This window comes from Hyaena hyaena, unplaced genomic scaffold (assembly GCF_003009895.1).
Source record: "Hyaena hyaena isolate Hyena2069 unplaced genomic scaffold, ASM300989v1 scaffold_673, whole genome shotgun sequence".
Lineage (NCBI taxonomy): Eukaryota > Metazoa > Chordata > Mammalia > Carnivora > Hyaenidae > Hyaena > Hyaena hyaena.
Genome location: NW_024081308.1, coordinates 559,262 through 572,857, shown reverse-complemented (window position 1 = coordinate 572,857; position 13,596 = coordinate 559,262). Strand labels below are relative to the sequence as shown.

At 41.2% G+C, this 13,596-nt stretch overlaps 1 protein-coding gene across 1 annotated transcript in view; it reads left to right on the top strand.

The window, feature by feature from the left end:
• The window catches only part of AFG3L2 (AFG3 like matrix AAA peptidase subunit 2), a 40,464-nt gene that overhangs the window by 1,325 nt on the left and 25,543 nt on the right, over nucleotides 1-13,596 (top strand). Inside the window, exons 2-7 of the mRNA XM_039217234.1 lie at nucleotides 3,586-3,685; nucleotides 4,084-4,161; nucleotides 6,279-6,385; nucleotides 6,521-6,673; nucleotides 9,031-9,105; nucleotides 12,616-12,740. Coding sequence (XP_039073165.1) covers nucleotides 3,586-3,685; nucleotides 4,084-4,161; nucleotides 6,279-6,385; nucleotides 6,521-6,673; nucleotides 9,031-9,105; nucleotides 12,616-12,740 — 638 coding nt within the window. The remainder of the gene's footprint in view (nucleotides 1-3,585; nucleotides 3,686-4,083; nucleotides 4,162-6,278; nucleotides 6,386-6,520; nucleotides 6,674-9,030; nucleotides 9,106-12,615; nucleotides 12,741-13,596) is intronic.

Here is a 13,596-nt window from a genome sequence, read left to right as displayed (position 1 = left end):
GGTACCTGCACTCATGATTTTTACTCTTCTTCGAAGCTATCTTGCCTGTCTTGGATATCTTCATTTCTTTCCTACTCTTTCCTGCCCTGCACTAGGCCTAGAGTGTCCTGCATTGCATCCATTTTGCCATCCTACCTTGCCCTCTCCTTTTGCCCCTGGTGAGTTCTGGACTCAGACTTGTAATGAGCAGGTAGGGATCTGCCTTGTGAGTTTGCAGCTTTTATGTCAGGAATCTTGTCTGAGCCCTTTCTCTTTGGAGTGGCACTGTTGTCCTGTGAGTCTTTGATGCTGAGGTATAAGGAAGTCCCCTGTGCTGATAGCAATAGCTGATTGATTGGAGGGGGAGGATCTGTGACACATTCCCTGAGGACATTAGGGCATTCTTGTGCTACCTGCTAGAGAGTCTGAAAGGACTTTGTCCTATAGGTTTGTGCTGCTGTTGAAGGTCAGAGACCAGAACGATTCTCTCAGTTTTCCTGGGGAAAATATTTTGATGTGAGATGTCCGTTCTCAGGTTTTATGCTCAGAGAACTAAGACTGACCATAAAGCAGCTAAAAAGTGCTCCTATTATCAAACATAAAAGCTAATCCTCTAAAATGAGGTACTCTAAACTTAAATTTTGAGAGTTTATATTTTTTATATTATCCTTTGAATGGGCTTGGATCAGATAAGCAGAGAAAAATTTCATCGATGGTACCTGTAGAGAAAATAACCTCAGCGTTTAAAGTAGTTACAGGATTATTGCTAGAGGTATTCCAGGTCAAGACAATTGAAGACAGAGCCTGAAGGCGGTTTATTAGTCAATAAATGTTTATGGAGCACATACCCTGTGTCCAATTCTGTGCTTTATGGTGACATAAAGACTTACCTGATACGGTGATAGGAGCTTTCAGAGTAATTGGAAATGATCATTTAAATCTGAGTATCATCGTACAGTTTTAACAGTGCTTTTACATGCATTATTATGTTTGATCCTCATGGTAGCATCCCTGCGAACTAGTCGTTTTCTCCCATCATAGATGCATAACTGAAGTTCCTACGAGATGCATTAAAGATCATCAGTCAAAAAATTCAGATTTCCAGCTTTAACAGAATTAAAAGTTGTGACACCGTCTGCCTGGTGATTATGGTTCCTTCAGATTCCAGGCCTAGATGTCACTTTATTTTATTTTATTTCTTTAAATTTTTTAATGTTTATATTTATTTTTGAGAGACAGAGAGAGTATGAGCAAGGGAAGAGCAGAGAGAGAGAGAGAGGGAGCAGAATCTGAAACAGGCCCCAGGCTCCTCACTGTCAGCACAGAGCCTGATGTGGGGCTCGAACCCATGAACCACAAGGTCATGACCTGAGCCAAAATCAGATGCTTAACCGACTGAGCCACCCAGGCACCCCTAGATGTCACTTTACTTGGAACATCCATAGGTCCCTTGAACATGTAATCACTTCCTCTTTGCTACCTCTGTTGTATGTACTTAGAGGTTTTATATTGTTATGTGTATTACACCATCCTGTAATAGACTTGTCCCCAGGACTTACACTTCTGAGCTTCTTGGAGGTAGGGATTGCTTCTGACCCCCCCACACCTGCCCCACCAGGGACTCCCCACCACTTAGCAGTGCGTGGCCAGGAGTAGATGGCTCAGTGAATCAGTGTGACTTGTTGCCTTGTCCATCTTGACTAACAGATCATTTTAATGTATACCCTGAATGATTTGGTATTGGGAAACTTTATTCGCTTATGATACATTATTATTTGTTATTAGTGGTTGTTTCATAGGCCAAATGTTCCCAGGGGTCAGGGAGGGCTAACACAGCAGAAGCTCCAAATTCTGTCAGACCAGCATTGCTGTCAACCAAGATCATTGTCAGTGTTTCTGTCTTATTTTGCTGTGTAGAATGGTATATTAATTTGATGTAAAATCAGCTCATTCTTTATTTTTTATTAACATTTTGTTATTCACATCTCATAGGATTAATCGTTTTAAAGTGTACAACTTAGTGTTCTGTAGTACAACCTTCACTACTGTCTAATTCCAAAATATTTCATCACCCCAAAGACTGTCACCAATTAGAGCCACTCTCCATTTCTCCCCAACCATCCATTCCTGCAGCCCTAGGCAACTGCTAATCTACAGCTTCTAGATTGCCTATTCTGGACATTTCCTATGAGTAGAATCATATAATATGTGGCCATTTGTCTTTTATTTTTTTAAAAAATATTTAACATAGCTCATTTAATCAATCTTTGTGTGTCTGGTGTCTTTAACTTAACAATGTTTTCAAGGTTTATCCATGTGGTAGCATGTATCAAATGCTTCATTCCTTTTTATGGCTGAATAATATATATATATATATTTTTTTTAGTATACCACATGTATCTGTTCATTGTCATTTGGGTTTCCACTTTTTGGCTCTTGTGAATTATGCTGCTGCGAACATTCATGTACAAGGTTTTGTGTGGACATAGGTTTTCCATTTTCTTGGGTAGGAGTGAACTGACTGGATCATCCAGTAACTCTGCATTTAATGTTATGAGAATGCTGAACTTTTCCAGAGTGGCTGCACGGCTCGCCATTCCCAGCAGTAGTGCACGAAATCTCCACTCTCCACATTGTCCACATTCACACCAACGCTTTTTATTGTCTTTTTGATTATAGTCACCCTCACGGATGTAAAGTGGTTTTCCGATGCTGTGTTTTCCTCATCGGACCATAAAGGTAGCGATGCTGGTGGCTGCTAATACAGATGACATTCTCATCTGTGTTTATAAGTTTGTCCTCCCCAAAACTGGTGATGAGTTTTCACTTTGCAAAAGGATAGGATTACTTGAAGTTTTTCACTGCCAGATTTGGATGTATCCTCTCAGTGCACCCTGCTTTTAATTGTGCGCCTAAAAATGTAATAGGGAGCTTGTTCAGTGCGTTTATGTTATACTTTGATTTACCTAGATCATATTGTAAGAAAGTAACTTTTTAGCAATATATGTTCTTTAAAGCAGAGATGTATCTGTAATGGCACTTGTATCACATGGTTCTCACCAGGACAACAATATATCTTTAGCAAGTGTTACTAGAATAAGGATTATCAGTGATGTGGGACCATAAGTCCCTTCTCCTGGAACTAAGAGGAATGTAGTGTTATATTTACAAGGCATGCTGTTCTGTAATTTCTGGCGAATAGTCTTGCAGTTTTATAGACCCTGCCCATGAGACAGCACGGAGGAGCAGATTTCAGCGTCAGTTTGTCTTTTGAATGCTACAAATTAAGTAAACAATGCCGAAGCGAATGCGTTGGCAGAGAATAGTAATGGAACCCCGATTGTAACTTAAGCGTGATTTTGAAGCATTTTCATCTTCTGGATCATAATTAACGTCTCTTGGTTCGCTTAGTGGAATAGAGTGGCGCAGTCCCAGGCAACCCTAGTCCTTTCTCCCTTTAAAAGGGAGTGATGATGTGCTAGTCTGTAACCACCTGTTGAAGGGAGAAACATTTCATTCACTTTGTGATATTAGGAAAGGAGATTCTTCTTCTAAACTTTTTTATTTTGATATAACCTTTATGCTTTTATTTATGTGACGATGCAGCTTTGTCGATATGCTACAACCCAAGCAACAACCAGCAGAAATTCTCTCTTGACGGATGTAATTGCTGCTTATCAAAGATTCTGTTCTCGACCTCCAAAAGGTAAGCATGTTTAGGTGGGATCGTAATGTTCTGTGTTCTTGTTAAAGATGTGCCGGCAGCAGGTGTTTACTAAATAGATGTATAGGTGCTGTTCCAGGTTGACTCTGAACTTCTGTCTCCTCCTGTGATCCAGCCCCTACCTCCTTTTGTCTGATTGCAGTGATGTAAATGTATCCCCTTCGATTATAACAGTTTTGTAGGTAATGAAATTGGCTTGTAAATGAGGCTTTTTTCTTTAAAAGCTCTGGTTTGTGATCTTGACTTACTCCTATAAAAGAAATGTTGTACTTTTAGCTTATACTTTTTAATGACATATCAGCTTTAAAAATGAACACGCATACGTAAAATCTAATGAATTTTGCTTTGAGAGTGTGTATTTTTTTTTCCTTTTCTAACAGGATTTGAAAAATACTTTCCTAATGGAAAAAATGGAAAAAAAGCTAGTGAAACTAAAGAAGTTATGGGAGAAAAAAAAGGTACCTTTTTTTTTTTTTTTTTTTTTTTTTTTAAAAAGGTACCTTTTAAAAAGACTATGTTTGAACTGTCGTCTTCTAGTATGTGATGTTGGTGACAATTACTGAACAAAGCACATGTTCTCTTAAGGCAGTTCTGAAGTGAGAGGTTACAAGTATATACAAAATTCTACAGACCCTATGTTTCATTTCACCTTAATTTTATGTTCATATATTCTGTCACTTTTCAAATTGAATTAATATAACGTTACCTTAGAGATAATTGACTGGTCAGGATCAGTTATATCATGTTTGGTAAATATATTTGACACATAACCTAAATCACTGAGAAAAATCTTAGAACTCTAATACATGCAATTTATCTGATACATATTTTGGTGTAGTTCAGTGTTTTTCAAATTGTTCCTTAGAGCCTATCTATAGGGTTTCAGATAGGGTTTCTTAGAGCTTGGTGGTTGGAGGGGACTGTGTAGGCCCTGAGTCTCCTGTCCCTGTTTCCCACATGTGATAGCATTTAGCACAATGCCTGACATATTTCAGTTGGCATCTTTGATTTTAGAGAAAAATATAATTCAGCCCTTGTTTTTAAATGAACTTGGACCAGTTGGAGAAACAAATACATATTCAGAAAATGCAGGGAGTGAGAGCAAGGCCAAGAGAAAGGAGAAGCGCAGTGTGGTCTGATTGGAGCTTTGGTGACCTGGGGCACTAATTTGTGCAGTGTTTCCCAGGGGTGTGGTGGATAGTCTTTTTTTTTTATCTTGGTTTGGGGCAAATTAATGATAATAGGTCCGTTTTTAAAAAACAACCAAGTGGGTACCTTTTGCATATGTGTTCCTGTGTCTGGGAATATTGTCAAACAACTTCAGAAGCGCACTTTACTCTGTTTCCTAGTGCTGTGCCTCATACAGACAGGGCTTGCCTCTCTCGGACCCTGCCTCGCTTAGGACGGGTGCAGAAGCCCCTTGTATGCATCATGGGGGGTGAACATGTCAGCTTCCCATCCTACACAGTAGAGGGGTCGCTTTGTGGTAGTTGAAGATGTTAGAGTAGTAGTTGTGATTCTTTGAGAGGATGGAAGGGGGCGGGGAGGAAGGTGTTAATGATGAATACATTCCTGGCGCTGGGTACCACACCTGGGTGTCGTGAGCCACACAAACGTATGCCTCATGGTTTTGGAGGCTGAAGGCCCAAAGTCAGTGTGTTGGCAGGGCTGATTTCTTCTGAGGGCCATGAAGGAAGGATCTGTTCCAGACCCTTCTCCTTGCCTTATAGATGACTGTCTTCTCCCTGTGTCTTTTGACACTACCTTCTCTCTGTGCATGTCCGTGTCCAAATTTACCCTTTCTATAATAATGCCAGTTATATTGGCTCAGGACCCACCCATAGGACCTCATTTTAAACTTGACTTTTTTTTTTTTAGTGAAGACCCTATTTCAAAATAAGATCATAATGGGCTAGGACTCCTGACGTGTGAATTTGGGGGGGGTGGGAAGGGACACCGTTTATCCCGTAATAGTGACTAATTTCAGATTCTGGGAAGCTAATCTTATGTGGGTAAGATGGGTTTTTTTAGTCAATTATCAGAATCCTGCAGAAGAAAGAAACACTGTTAACAGTGTTCACTTCATGGGAGTGGGAAATGGGAGCACCTACCTTGTGCCTTCAAGTGGGAACTCAGGAATTCATTTACCCTCATTCCAGCCACAACTCTGTCACTCAGTGTCACTTAACACTGCATCCACTTATTTACCAAGTTTCTTAAACTGCACCTTTCCATCTGTAAAATGGGTATAGTAGTATACTTGCCTGGTTATTGGTGTATTGTGTGGGTATCACGGACAATGTGTGCTGGTTGATGAGTAGCTGTGATGAGGGGGGGGCTAAAGGATTTCTCATTTCTGATTTCCAGAAAGAAAAGGTATACATTTCCAAGCATATGACACAGTGAGGTCACAGCTGTTAATAGTTGGCTCTAGATACTTCTTAATGAAAAAAGATTAACAAGTTATTGTGGGAACTTTTGCAGTAAGTCTTCTGTTAAGCTGCATTAATGAAAACTTTGTCGAGAGATGTAAAATGCTATTGTGCTGCTGAATGTGCTCGCTGTTTATGAACAGAATCAAAGCCAGCAGCTACCCCGCGCCCTTCCGGAGGAGGAGTTGGTGGCAGTGGAAAACGAGGTGGCAAGAAAGATGATTCTCACTGGTGGTCCAGATTCCAGAAGGTTTGATTCCAGACTGTGTGTTAATTTGGAGGATCTGGAGCGGCCCCAGGAGAGGTTGGGAGGGATTTGTGTCCAGTATAGCCTAGATCCTATTGTGACCGTTCATTCTTCACAGAGACTGTCTCCTTTGCGCAGGGGGATTTTCCATGGGATGACAAGGAATTCCGGATGTACTTTCTCTGGACTGCTCTGTTTTGGGGTGGAGTCATGTTTTATTTCCTGTTCAAGAGCTCCGGGAGAGAAATCACATGGAAGGACTTTGTCAATAACTATCTTTCCAAAGGAGTAGTAAGTATTTTATGTGATTGGTGCTTTACAGTCATTCAAAATGTGAAATTCAGTAGATTGGGCCAACAAAGTAACAGTCAGCAAGTTAGCCAGCTTGTCTCTTGTAAAGTTACTGCTTTCATCTTGATTTTTTTTTAATGCTGTAAAGCACTGCAACCAAGAGCCCTATTTGTTTTGGCCCAGCAGGCCCCCCACTTACCACAAAATCTATTTCTTTCACTTCTACTAGAACCTAGCTTTCAGTCTTCTCCAGCTGTCCTCCGTCTGCTTTGGTTGCCTTGTGTGTCCTCAGTCACCCCTTCCCCCTGCTAGAGTGTGCCAGCCTCTCCTGGCACCTTTACGCCTCCACGGCTCTTAACCTCCCGTGAGCTTGGAATTGGGTGCATAAGCAACTCTGAGTGTTGCAAGTGAGAGCGGATGGGCTCTAAGTGGGAGCCCACACAGGGCTCCTGGGAGCATTTGTCACTACCGGCTGGGCTTCACCCAGTGAGACTCTACTCCAGCATCTTTGAGATGCTGTGGCCTATAAGATGCGCTATTGTATGTATTCCTAAGAAAAACCTAGTAAGCTGCTTTGAAACTAGAAAATAGTACTAGTTGTCAAACATATTCTTTTTTTTTTTTTTTAATTTTTTATTTTTGAGAGACAGAGTGAGATAGAATGTGAGTGAGGGAGAGTCAGAGAGAGGAGGAGACACAGAATTGGAAGCAGGCTCCAGGCTCTGAGCTGTCAGCACAGAGCCCAACGCGGGGCTTGGACCCACAAACCGTGAGATCATGATCTGAGCCAAAGTTGGACACTTAACCAACTGAGCCACCTAGGCGCCCCTCTAGTTGTCAAACATACTCTAATTTCTTGGATGTTAAAATATAAAAAGTGTCCATCTTAAGAGTTGACGAAATGAAATGATAGTGAGAAACCAGGTTAGGCCTGCTGTGTCCCCATGGGGAGATTATTTAACCTCTTGGTTGGGCTTTTCAGCAGTGAGATAGGTGAAATAAAGGTAAGACAGTAATACTTACTGGTAGCATAGAAAAGCAGAAGTCATTTTTAAAGATTGTCCAGTAAAGTGAGGATGGAAAAAATAGAAATGATTACTTACTCAGACTTTTGAGGCAAACGTTTGTTGTGGAAGCCAGGATATTTATGTATAATACCCAGATGTCGTAGGGAGCCCGCTTTTTAAGAAGTAACTCCTGTCTGGTTGTGGAGGGGGCTGCGGCCATTCTTCGAAGAGTGGTGACAGAGCCTCGGGGAAGATTCTCCATAGAGGCATCTCCTTTTGACCTACTGGTTCTTTGGAATCTGTCTACTATTGTTCCAGCAGTTTTATGTGGGGGTAGAATACTTTCCAGATGGCGTGCCTTTAGGAACAGGTAGTCCCCTGTCACCTCCTCCTGGAATTATCCAGGGCTCCCTCACAAACTTCCTGCCATTACAGACTTCATAGCAGCAGAAGGCAAGCCTCTTCCAAAGGGCTCATGCTCCAGATCAACCTAGAACTTAAGGTTAAAGAACTTAGAGGTTCTTTAAAAGTGTTCTTAAGAATCCTGTGTAGTTAGGATGTTACAGGAGAAAAACCAAGTTTATATTATTTTATACCCGTAGAATGACAAAAATTAAAGTCTTCAAATGGCAAGTGAGGAGGTAGACCAATATGTGAGGATGTAGAATATTTTGCTGTGCGGTGTGAATTGGAGAGCCACTTCGGAGAGCAGTTTTGCAGTGTCTAGTAAAGTACGTATACCCTGCAACCCAGCCTTACTGGACCTGTCTGCAGCTACATGTCCAGAGGAACTTTTAAAAGACGCGCCCAAGAAAGTATTTGCAGGAATGTTCATGACAGCTTTGCTTATAGTAGCGAACGTTTTGAAACACCCTAAATGTCTATCAGGAGAATGGATAGATAACTTGGGGTGTGCTCCCGAAGTGGAGTACCCTGCAGAACTGACCTGTCTGCAGGGATAAACCTCACAAATATGACAGGAAGGGACAAAGAGTCGTAGAAGAAGATACATGAAGCAGGACCATTTTTAAAGCCTAAAATCAGGCAACAGTGAGTATATGTTTAGGGTTACATCTGTGTGTGGCACAGGCACTGGGACAGGCTTTGGGACAGTCAGCACCTAACGTGGGGAGCGTCCGCTTCGGGGAAGAGGGTGTGACTGGTGGCTTCAACAGTATTTGTGATGTTTTATTTTTCAAGCGAAAAGGGGAACAACGGGGCCTCCTTGCGTTGTTCACCATTGTTGTTTGTACGTCTAAAATACCATGTGCAGTTTTAATGCACTTAAAAGAATGTATCAAGTCGTCTCTGTAAATTTATGTTTGAATATTTAACTTTTTAAAATTCCAGGTAGACAGACTGGAAGTCGTCAACAAGCGTTTTGTTCGAGTGACTTTTACACCAGGGAAGACTCCCGTTGATGGGGTAAATGATTTTTGTTAATCGATGTGGATTAGCTGTTAATTAACTTTTCAGATTTAGAGTCGGAAAGTAAGCATTCCCTCACATTGCAGCAGCTGTGTGCACCGGCTGTACCAGATTCAGGCGGCGCAGCACGCACAGACCTCCCGAACGCATGCAGAGAGTGCGAATGCAGTGCATGTAGTTGCCTTATGAAGACGGTCAGTTGTTCCGATTTGGATTTGGTCATCACTGTGCTGTACATTTAGGAAATGGTGAAATCCCAGTTTCAGTATTCCGGTATCATCTGTGAATTCTTCAAGGCCGAGAAAACAGTTGTTTTGGTCAGGGAAAAAGTGTTAAACCTGAATTGCTTTATGCCTCGAGACAGCTTTTTTCAAATCAGTTTAAGAAGCATTCTGATCATATCTCTCCCAGCTGTTTTGTGATTGTATATTATTTTAATTTCCATTTCTTTTCCCCATTCAAAAATAATTTGTATATCCTTTCAAAAAAATTTTTTTTTACTAAAAATTTTTTTAATGTTCATTCTTGAAAGACAGAGCACAAGCAGGGGAGGGGCAGAGAGAGACGTAGACACAGAATCCAAAGTAGGTTCCAGGCTTTGCACTGTCAGCACAGAAACCGACGCGGGGCTCAAACCCATGCACCGCGAGATCATGACTTGTGCTGAAGTCAGCCGCCTAAACCAGCTGAGTCAGCCAGGCACCTCTGATTTGTAAATCCTGTCCAACCAGTTTGAACTAGATACCCTAGACCGGGTTGAGGGGGTTGTGGGGGAGGACAGCAGAGGGACAGGTGAGGTTCCCAGGCAGTTCCAAGGTGATTCCCTGGGTCTGTCCCCATGGGCCCATCTCTAGTCCCTTGGTGTCCTGCTGTCTTTCCCCCCTGCCCCAGGATCAGACCTCCTTTATCATGTTGCATCCCTCCTTCCAGATGATTTTGTTTAACCATTTCCTAGTCACCCTGCCTGGGCGGGGCAACGTGTAAGGAAAACTAGAACCGATGGTGATCATCTGTCTGAAACGTGTCAGTAAATAGAGGAATGTCTGTAAAGTTGTGTGGCTTTGGTATTTCAGTCACTTTTAGGAATAAGTTATTTCCATTGTCTTCATTTCTGCCCCACTTCCCTTTCTTTTTACCTTAGGATGAACTGTTCATTAATAACCATGCTCCTTTTTTTCCTCAGAACTATTCCTTAGTTTTAGTGCTGGGAATTAAATAGGCAGTCCCTTTCAGGAGGACGGTTTGGCAGTGTGTATATCAGCAGTTTTGAAAGTACGCACACACTCAGTAGTTTTGCTTCTAGGACTATGTCCTAGGGAAAGAATTAAGGATGCGTGTAAAGATGTGTATGCAGGATGTCCTCCAAACATTGTTTATAGAGCAGAAAATTGGAAATCAGTCAATGTCCACACTAGGCACCTGGTTAATAATAAGGGCTCCTCATTTCTCTTGCTTTAATCTGGCCGCTGCAGCAGTGGCTCAGCAGGAGAGTCCTCTTCCCTAGAGGGCAATTTTTACACCTAGTACTGGCGTGCACAAACATGTAGTGAAATTTGTATTATTTTGTTATAAATTACTTTCTTCTTATTTCTTTTTTATATTACAGTTAAGGTCTTACATCGATTTCAAAATTGTGTGTGTATTTCAAGATTGTAAGGGGATATTATGAAGGAATAGCATCAAAATTGCTATTCGTATTTGTTTTTTGGATGTTGAGGTTACAGATGCTTTTTATTTCGTTTATGTTTATATTACCTTAATTTTCCACAAAGAATAAGTATTACCCGCTTAATAAAAACTTTATTTTGCGCTTTCAGAAATGGGTAGATGATTTTCGGTGTCCTGCTGCTTATGGAGCAGCAGTGTCAGTTGCAGTGTCAGCTGTAGAAGCACAGACTCTGGAGTTTGACAGACGTGGCTTCAAAGATCGGCTCTGCTCTTTACTAGCCCAACACGCCTAAGCCTGGGTTTCTTTATCACTAAGATAGGAAGGGCAATAATAATGCTTTAGGGCTTAGTGCTGAAATGAGATCTTGAATGTCAGTGGGTGTTTTCAAACTTCACTGTGTGTAAGAATCGCTTGGAGAGCTGGGACCCACCCCCAGAAGGTCTTGTCTAGATATTGTCCCCAAATCTCACGCTGCTGATCCTTTTTATCTGTCCCATTTCTCTGAGGTTGAGTCATGCATGTAGCACATGTCCAGCTGATAATAAGTGCTAAGGAAGGGAATGCTTAGTCACATTCCGTTAACCTATTATTGACTTGTTTTGGGCTTGTAACAGCAGGAATTTTGTAGGTTTGTTAGTGAACAACTTACCAAGAGCTGTTGTCATGTAATACTATTAAAAAAAAAAACACCTTTAAATAATATATGTGTTATAAGACTTACTCTCCATCTTTTGCTTTTAGATACTTGGAGAAAGATACCAGAGTGATATTTTCCTCTCAGTAGCACTGGTTGGTGGGAGGACTTTGGGATGACATGTTACTCTCTTCTGTGTACAGTTTTGGATTGTCTGTGTTTTCTGTCATAGATTTATTGTATTGATTTAAAAAAAAAACTTTTTAAAGCGATTGCATGTTAAAGAAGGAACAGTCTTTTTGTGCTGTCAAACATGGCTAATACTTGCATAGTGCTTGGAACGGGTTCTAACATATTAGTAAAACTCCATGAATATGAGCTGTTGTGATAAGTAGGTTTGTGGTTGTAGAAGAGGGGGAGGGAGTGTGACATGCTGGTTAGGATCACGGGCTCAGGAGCCAGACTGCTCAGGTTCACATCCAGCCTTCTACTATACTTAAATCTATGAAATCACCCCTGTAGTGTTCTCATCTGTAAAATGGGAATGGTAAGAGTCCAGGCTGATATTCAGCCAGTAAACAGCTAGCACAATGGGGAATACTTTGGGCTGGAATCCTTCGGCGGTGCCTCCCTAGGGCCTCAGTAACTCACCAGATCCAGTGAATAGAAGAGTAATGTGCCAGGTATACTTCTGTTCTCATTGGATGGTGGGGGTGCCTTTCTCATGCTCCTGGTGATAGTACCTACTTCTTAGGGTGGTTCTGAAGATCGAATGAGTTGATGTACATAAGGGACTAAGAGACAGTAAGTGCTCAGGAAACTTTGGCTGTTAGTCCTGCATCACATTAGTTTTCAGTTTGGAAATAGGCAGCTGAGAAATACGTGGGAAATGAAGAGGCGGAAAAGGACACATATTCATTAAGAGGACTGTCTTTTTAAATAGATTTTTCATTTGAGTTTATAAATTGTAGAATCACTAAGGAATATTGCTTAGGAAATGCTTATTTGCAAGGATTGCCAGGTGCTCTCACTGAGTGAAACTTAATCACTGTATCATGAAAACCAGACCCTTATTATTGTGGGGTGTTTTTCACTTTCTAAATTTTCAGTTATTTCTGAAAAATTTGTTCAAAGTTGAACCTTCTCGTAAATTAAACTTTGTTTCCCCTTTGTTCTTAGGATATTTTGTTTTGTGTTTTTATAGCAGTACGTCTGGTTTAATATTGGCAGTGTGGACACCTTTGAGCGGAATCTGGAAACGTTACAGCAGGAATTGGGGATAGAAGGGGAGAATCGGGTTCCTGTCGTCTACATTGCTGAAAGTGACGGGTAAGAAGACTGCTCACTGTGCTCTGTGTGGTTTGCTGTGTGTTCTGTCACCAGGTGGCAGGTGACGTATGACGTTCTCAAACAGGCCTTTCTCAGTTTGACCAGAGGTCTTTTAAATTGTTGGTAATTTACTGGGTTTTGCTCATGACTGATTTTCTACACATTTATATTTATCTTTGATTAAGCAATAGTTTGGGGGTATTAATATCCTTTAGTAGGATTTTAGCATAAAGAGCCCCTTTGTGTTAAAGAATGGCATTGCCACCTTTTAACTATCATTTACATTTATTTTTCAGTTTTCCAAGAATTTTAAGTAGCTCTTTTTTTCTCTCTTGTCAGAGCGTTCATCTTCCCCTAGCGGTTATTTATCTTTTAGAAGACCATTTAGAAGTCTGAGTCTTCCAAGAAGGGCCCGTTGAGATTTCAAGAGTCACTTGTCCTTGAGTTTCTATAGGAAACCTATGGCCTTTGAGTACTCATCCATGTACTACACCAGGTAGATTTCCTGGTGGTTACTCCATTCGCATTGAGGTGTACCTTGCTATGGAGTTAGCAGTTCAAGAGCGAAAGTAGAAGTAAATCTTAATTTTTCTGAATAAAAGAGCAGAAAAACTGATTGCTAGTGTGCTAATTGAGCTGGTAGTGTTACTCTGTTTTAGAGACTTTCCTGCATCTTGGTTTGTGTAGACCTGCAGTTTACCTCGGTATTTAGATCCAGGTAGCTGTCGAGATTGTTTCAGATATGCTATATCCCTTGGCCCCTGGGGCTGTTATAAAATCGTTGAACTGTATAGCTGCTGCTGAAACATTATGGAAAGTTTGATTGCACCATTCTTCAAACTTTTATGGTCAGTGT